This window comes from Solanum stenotomum, chromosome 4 (genome assembly GCF_019186545.1).
Source record: "Solanum stenotomum isolate F172 chromosome 4, ASM1918654v1, whole genome shotgun sequence".
Taxonomy (NCBI): Eukaryota; Viridiplantae; Streptophyta; class Magnoliopsida; order Solanales; family Solanaceae; genus Solanum; species Solanum stenotomum.
Genome location: NC_064285.1, coordinates 59510532 through 59518580, shown reverse-complemented (window position 1 = coordinate 59518580; position 8049 = coordinate 59510532). Strand labels below are relative to the sequence as shown.

The 8049-nt window shown below is 35.4% G+C and overlaps 1 protein-coding gene across 1 annotated transcript; it reads right to left on the bottom strand.

Moving 5' to 3' along the window:
* Window positions 1-6170: 6170 nt before the first annotated feature.
* Window positions 6171-7676, bottom strand: LOC125862545 (probable aspartic proteinase GIP2). Its single transcript, XM_049542650.1, has 2 exons — window positions 7121-7676; window positions 6171-7021 (listed from the first exon to the last, which is right to left on the bottom strand). The coding sequence occupies exons 1-2, from the start codon at window positions 7674-7676 to the stop codon at window positions 6255-6257; spliced, it is 1323 nt and encodes a 440-aa protein (XP_049398607.1). The 3' UTR covers window positions 6171-6254.
* Window positions 7677-8049: the final 373 nt, after the last annotated feature.

The following is an 8049-nucleotide window of genomic DNA, read 5'->3' as shown; positions in this document are numbered from 1 at the left end:
TACCAAACACACGTTAAGCACATTTGTATGAGTTTAGTGACATCCATATACTTATAATCAATGTTTATAAAGGTTATAAATCTAAAAATCTTCACACGTGAATTAATAAATATGATTTAAGAAGTTAACTTGTAATGTATATAAAAGAGACTTGTATTTATGTTGATAAGATAATATTATAAATTTGAATAAACGATCAAAATAAAAGCCCAATATTTTATAAATATTATTTCTCTCCAAAATCAAACCAAATATGAATAAGAAACTACATAACCTCATGCAATAATTATAGACTTCTATTTAATATATATTATATTTTAAGAGATCTTATTGGAGTGCTACTAATTTTACGCATGTCATCACATACACATTTTCCATCTATACAAGATGTTGGATGCCCCTGACAATAATCCCCACAATCGCTCGAAGTGGTGCATGGTGGACGACGGCGGCCTGCTATAGCTTCCTCACTCTGCATTCCTATAAAACAAAATTAAACTCAAATTTAGTAACAGAGTTTATACAAAGTTTTAATTTTAATAACATGAGAATAACTTAATATTGGATAGAAAAAATTGTGTTAACAACTAGGTGGTCAAACTAATTGGTATAGATTGAAAGATAAAATTGGTTGGTATTTTGTGTATAAATTTGTTGCTTTCATTACCACAAAATGTTATGGCATGATGGAAAGATCTCGTCACTTTTAATCAAATGTCTCGTATTTGAGGCCTAATGAATTTGTTTTGGTAGGGAAAGATTTCCCTAGGCCTTACACAATGCAAATATAGATTAGTTGAAAAACAACTTCTGAATATTAAATAATTGTTATAAAAATAGGATCAAGCATAAAAGGGAATCTCAAAATTGATAATTCTTTGAAAAGGCATTAACCCAACCATTTATGTTTCAAAATTCCAAATGTTAATTTAATTCGAATACATTTTTTGTTAAAATTTCAAATAAGACATTAGGCATGTTTGCAACTAAGATATCTATGTTAAAAGAGAGAGTGATAGTGAAGATATATACCTGTTGCGATGAGAATGAAACAAATAAAGGAAATCATAGCGAAGGAAACTTTCATCATTGCTAATTATGTAAATAGATCTATAATAAGTGTAGCTCTTGTACAAATATATGTTCCATTTGTTGAGATATATATAGTTTTGAGGATCAATTTTTATTTATAATTTAAGGTAATGCAATCTGATTTCAATTTGAAAATATTAGTAAGTGATTTATTCCTGATGGTTTGATTAAAAGTAAACAAGTTTGACTTTCATTATTCTAGAAAAATACTTTCCTAGTAGTGATGTAATGGAATCAAATTACATGTAATTAATAGATATGCTTGACTTGTCCCAAAAAGTTAATTTATTTGAGTGCATCTGACTTATTTGTTCCTTTGACTATTCTATTATTCTTTTAAAGTACATTTGACTATTCTATTATTTATAATTCTGAATCTCCAAGTTTACTATACAATTCTACCTTCAATCATTATTATTTTAAAGCAATGAAAGTGGTCATGTCGAGGACTTACCAAGTCTTGAATAAGCTGATCAGAATCTATGCTAACCGCAAGCAGGATGTGGAGCATCGGACCCTATATTATAAAACAATATAGGCACAAGAAATGTACGCAGTCAATACACAGAATGCACTAAGTATAAGGAAAGATAGTGTGTAAGTGTTATACCCCAAAAATTTCTAAGTTAACACCCGAACTATTCTTTATTTACGTATAAGGTCTTGTCGGATGATTCTTAAATTATGCTTAGGAGTTATGGTCAATTTTTTTAGTGTGCAAATGATTTTGGATATCAATTAAGGTCACTAAGATCTCTTAGCACAAAGTTGAGTTGAAAGTTTTCTTACCGATTAAGTTTCAATGTAAGACTATACTTACATCAACTTCAAATGATCATATCTCTCAAATTAAAGTCTATGGATCCTCGTTCCAACTCCACAAGTTTGTCTCAATCCAATTTTTGAGTAAAAAGTTACAGCTGATTTACTAGAGACGCTCTAACCTGGCAGCAGCTCCGCGATGGCTCGGTGTTACGGAATGAATACGGACTTCACTGTCCGCTGGAATAAAATTTCGACTTTCAGCTCATTTTATTTATTTTTAAAGGATATTTTTGTCCTAAAAACCTTTATGAAGTCATCTAAATTACCCTAAACGTGTAGAAAATCAATTTTCATAATCAAACCCTCTCACTCACTCCTAAATTCTTGTGCTCAAGAACTTCAAGAAACACTAAGTCTAGGGTTCATCTTCTAAGACATTTCTTCAAGTTTTTTCAAGAACATTGTTCTTACAGGTATGTAAGGATCTATTGGGTTTTAGCAAGGTGTGAATGGGAAATAAGAATGAATGAGAAATTGAGAAATGTGGAGGAGCCAATTTGAAAGGAAAACGAAAATCACCACTAAAAAATTGTCAAAAAATGACGGCCAAAAGCGACGGACTTCGTCGCTTTTTTGGTCAAAATCAACTGAAAAGCGACGCAGTCACTTCCGTCGCTTTTTAGCTCGACGCTTTTCAAAAAGCGACGAACTGCTTCGCTAAAAAGCAACGGACAACGTCGTTTTTAAAAAAGCGACGGACTGCGTCGCAAAAAAAGCCAAACATCGATTATGATGTCTAATATGAGGTAGAGGTAAGGGTTAGTAAATTATACACGCGTAGCCGGACCAAGGTGAGGGGTGAAATTCTCTAGATACCGGACCAAGAATTTAGAGCTACCTAACTTATCACTTTGCATGTAACACACTAGGAAAGGATTGCTGTTACTAGGATTACGGCGTTATGAGCTTGTGGGGAACACGTATACCCTAGTTATTTCTCTCATCTTGATAACAACCAAAATTGAGTTTTGATTACGGATTACTTATTAAATTATTACTATTTGTTTCACACAAACAAAACCCCCCCTTTAATTCCCTGTTTCTGAAAGTAATTTGACTAATTGAATATAATTGCTGGTTAAAGTAAAGTCTAAACCATTTTCCTCGTGGGATCAACCCCAACCTACAAGTTGGGTTCTTTACTTGATAACGATCGCTTATACTTCTATAGGGAGGTGTAATTTGAGCATATCAAATTTTGGCGCTGCTGCGGGGGAATTTGGCTTTTAGATTTATTTTAACTACATTATTGAGCGTTAGTCAAATATTTCCTAATTTTACCTTTTCTCTTTGTTTTTGTCTCTCTCAGGTTCTGACTCTAGTGTATGCCAAGTACACGGAGTCAAGGCAAACCACTTACTCCTTACGATCCTGAGCTGAACCGCACTTTGCGATGAATGAACAATCCAAGAGATCCAATTGATCCTATCGGAGGAAATCTAGATGATGCAGTTGAGTTACAACAACAAAGGGTAGTTGGTGGGGACAACCAGGTTCCAGCTGAAAATCGATTGGGAGATGCGTTGAGGGTGCAAGATCCACTAGGCCCATGACAACATGACAACTATTGGGGCAACATGAATATAGCAGACTCTGATGGACCTATTGTCCTACCCCCTCTACCTCCAAGGCACACATTTGTGGTGACTAGTAGCTTGATGCAGATGCTTACTGTAAGAGGGTTATTCTCAGGATCACCATCGGAGGATCCACATGCTCACTTAGCCAAGCTAAGGGTGGTTTGCAAAAGTTGTGTAGGAAGACCAGACTTGGATATAGATGTCATTGGACTACGAGTGTTCCATCTGTCACTGACAGGCGATGCTGCAGTATGGTTCACTGAGCTTCCTTATAACTCAATATTTACATGGGACCAACTGGCGGAGGTGTTTCGAGCGAAGTACTATCCAGTGTCAAAGAAGCTCAATCACAAAGATAGGGTCAACAATTTTGTAGCATTACCTGGAGAGTCTGTGAGCAGCTCTTGGGATAAATTCACTACATTCGTAAGAGGTGTTCCAAATCACCGTATTGATGATGAGTCGCTGAAGGAATATTTCTATCCAGGACAGGATGATAACAATAAAGCAGTATTTGACACTATTGTTGGAGGTTCATATGGTGATTGTACATATGCACAAATTGCTGAAAAACTGGAGAGGATCTCTCGCAACAATAAAGCATGGAGCACTAGGAGGTCAGATACTGGGAGAAACACATTTGATGTTCATAATACAACTATCAATTCTGCAGAGGATATTCGTGAGGAGATGGCCCAGATGAGGACAGAGTTGGGGTTGGTATTGAAGCATGTGAGCGGAGGAGCAGAACAGGTAAATGATGTGAACTACTTAACTAGAACTCCACCACCAGTTGAGGAGTGTTACTATGAAGAGGATGTTTATGCTGTGAATGATCAGACGGGGGGTTTCCGACCAAATGCCCAAGTGTTATTTTTTTTAAGAAACACCTTAGATAATTATATTTTGGTTGGACTAAAAAAATATTTGGAGGACAACTTAATTATATGATTGTATGCAAACTTTACCGAAAAAATCCAAAATTCTGAAAAAATCCGAGGTTTATTAGTTTGGTTTGATTTATAAATTTAAAAATTCGACACAATGGTTTGGTTTGGTATTTGAAAAACCCGAATCAACCCGAGGTTGAAAAACCCGAAAAAATCCAAATTTTATTACTTTGGTTTGGTTTATAAATTTAAAAATTTTACACAAATGGTTTGGTTTGATATTTGAAAAACCCGAACCAACCCGGTCATGTACACTCCTACCTGAAATATCTAATAAGCATACTACTATAGATTAAATGTCACGCCCCGAGCCTACATTTTGGACGTGGCCGGCATTCGAGAACCATTGTAGGTTCCCAAGCGAACCCTTATGTAATTCAGAACTTGCAAATTCTTTGCCTCTTTGTTTTAATTTCGTTTGGAGGCTAACAACTTACTGTTGTAGCTAGGGGCGGACCCACGTTAGGCGAAGAGGTGTCAAGCGGCACCCCTTCATCAGAAAATTTTACTATATATTAATACTATGTATAATGTTTATATAAAATAAAATGACATTATTTGACAGTAATAGTTTGATGGTGTGTTGGTTCTCCTTCTGATTTTGGTGTCGCGGGTTCTATCCTTAATCAAATCTTATCTTTCTCAAAGTATAAGATGGCGTGTTGGTTCTCCCTTTGGTTTTGGTGTTTGGCGTCGCGGGTTCTATCCACAATCAAATCGTATTTTTTGCATTTGCAAAATATGTTATTCATACTAAAAAGTAGGGGTGTACAAAATCAAACCAAAAATCGAATCAAACCGCAAATTGAGTCAAACCAGAAAAAAAAACCCGACTAATGGTTTGGTTTGACTTCTTTTGGTATTGGAAAAAAAAATCCGATTATATTGGGTTGGTTTGGTTTTAACTAAAAAAAGTCAACCCGAGATCAAATCAACCCGACATTATATATATAATTTTTAAAATTTATTNTAATAATTGTGTAATTGTCTTTAACATGTTATTATTTGTGTGACTATAAGAAACTTGTCATTGCCAATGATAAAATAAGAAACTTAAATTAAATTACTTTAAATTTAGAATCACAAGTGAGGGAGTATAATATAAGGAATATATGACTCAATTTTGTTTATTCGGCTTGACCTTGGGAGTGAAACTCTTTAATGGTTCCTTATTTCTTACATATCACAACTTGACTTTGAATCTAATAAAGTGTGATCCAAACGAGAAATTAAATATTGTTGCGCGCACCACCTTTTAGTTGACTCTGACTTCAAGAATATTGTTTTTCTCAAGGCAAAAATTTAACTTAATTAACACAACTTCTAAATAAGCATATGGTGCAACTCATCCTGTCTGATATTATATATCCATGTGTAGGTAAGTTAACCTACAAGCCTGCATCAAAAACACTTGAATACAAGTATATACACAACTTCCATGGTAGAGGATATTACCAATGTGACTAACAATAAGGAGAAAACTTTAAATACCTATAATTACAACTAATTTCAAGGCTAATATTTGTAGACCATATAGCCTGGGGAATCTTAGTAGCTCAGTTGGTTGGCGACTTGAACTCCCACCTTGTTGGTGAGGATTCGATTCCCCACATTGTATCCCCTTCCCCTACCCTCAGTTTTTTTAAAAGGTGTTACTAGGATTTAAGTTATCTTATTAGTACAACTTAATAAGCTCAACATGCTACTGTTATTGATTCCAACGAGCACAAAAAGAAATAAGAAGAAGAAATGGAAACATAAAAATGAAAATAAGAGTTCATCATTTGCCTCGGTAAGAAGGTTGTCGTTAATTCTTAGAGAAGTTATCGTACTTAGAACATGATGTTTGTTGGAGCTTGAGTGATGAGCTGAAACCTATCTTCTTATGTGGAAGGTCAAATATCAATAGGTTCTCTTCCAATTGATGCCCTCCTATCACAATCGATGGTGCCAATGATTGGTCTTGTCCCACAAATGCTAAACACATAACGTCCTTACTAACTTGTACCACTGAATTTGTCCCATAAATCCTCCAAAATGCACTCGGCTTATGAAAGACAAAATCGATTACAGGAACATCTGGTCCAACATTTGTACTTGTAATGTTTTTGGAACTAAAGCAAGCTCCAAATCGCTTTGTTGGAGAATCTACCATTGTCACATTCTTAGGAAGCGCCTTAATGAAAGCAGTTTTAACAGCTTCATAAATGCTAGTGTCCAAAATTGTGAAAGGTGTTGTTGTGCTGATTCTTGTTCCTTGCTCATTAATAAATAACAATGTTTTATTAAGTGGCACGTCTTTTCCTGCTATTCGAATGGATGAAACTTTGACATGGTACTCCGAAGGATTCATCCAGTCCCTGGGTTTTGTGACTTGTGGGGTATAGACAAGATTCTTGGAGATATCAATCTTAGGATAGTAAACATAATATGGAGTAGAACCAACGAAAATAACTCCACTAGATCTTGTAGATGAGCTCAAGCAAATACCAAATTTCCTGCTGAATCTTGAGTCTATTAAAGCAAATTGATTAGGAATGGAAATTGTACTATTGTATCCAAAACCTGCAATTCCTGTGATTAACACATAATTAAGAATAATTAAAAGGTATGGTCTCTCTAACGACCATATAAAGTACTTTTCTTAGATGAGACAGTCACATAATTCAATACCTGTGACTCCTTTGGCGAGACGTTCCATTATATAAGACTCAACGCAAGTGAAGATAAATCTTGGCTTAGAGACGAGGATGATTGGCTGTACACCAATTACCAACACATCCTCAGCGAGTTCTGCACTGTACGTGTAAGTATTAATAACAGGATTTACAACAAAAGAATGGCAAGTATTGTTGTTGCATCCAGGCCGTGGTCGAGCTGGTTTAGAGAGGCAGGTGTAGTCTCCAGTACAGGAATAAGACTCAACCTTGGCAAAAGAACATTGTTTGGACTTACAAATAGCCGGTTTGTAAGTTGAGCTGTGGTAACCTCTTTCACAATCCACCAACAAACTTCCACCACCAAGGTGGACTGTGAATTTTACGGGTACTAAAGGAGTTCTTTGCCCTATTACCGTAATGTATTGTAGGGTTGATGAGTCTCTGGTGACCGGAAGGAATAGGGTAGGAGGTAGTACGATAGATGAACATAGAGAAATTGTATTGAGTAGAAGAAATAAGAGGAAGAAAGTGTAGATTTTGGAAGATGAAGAAAGTTTGAATGTCAACATGTTTGCTATAATACAGAGTTGCCAATTTATTTCCCTTCCTTTTCATTTAAACATGTCAAAACGTTTGTTTAGAAAGGAATCTTTCTTTATCGAACAGACTTACAATAAAAAAGTAGAATCACGATTGAGAGAGTAACTCGATCAGTTTTGTTTATTCAGTTTGACCTTGGGAGTGAAACTCTATTATTACAGCTTGACTTTGAATTTAATGAAGTGTGATCCGATCCAAACGAGAAATTAAATATGGAGTTCTCCCACATGGCCGGCCAAGTTACGTTGAATTTAATAAAGTGCGATCCAAGTGTTCATAGCTTTGGTTACTGTTAACATGTGTTCCACCTTTTGCTGACAAACTCTCGATTTGGTGAGATCC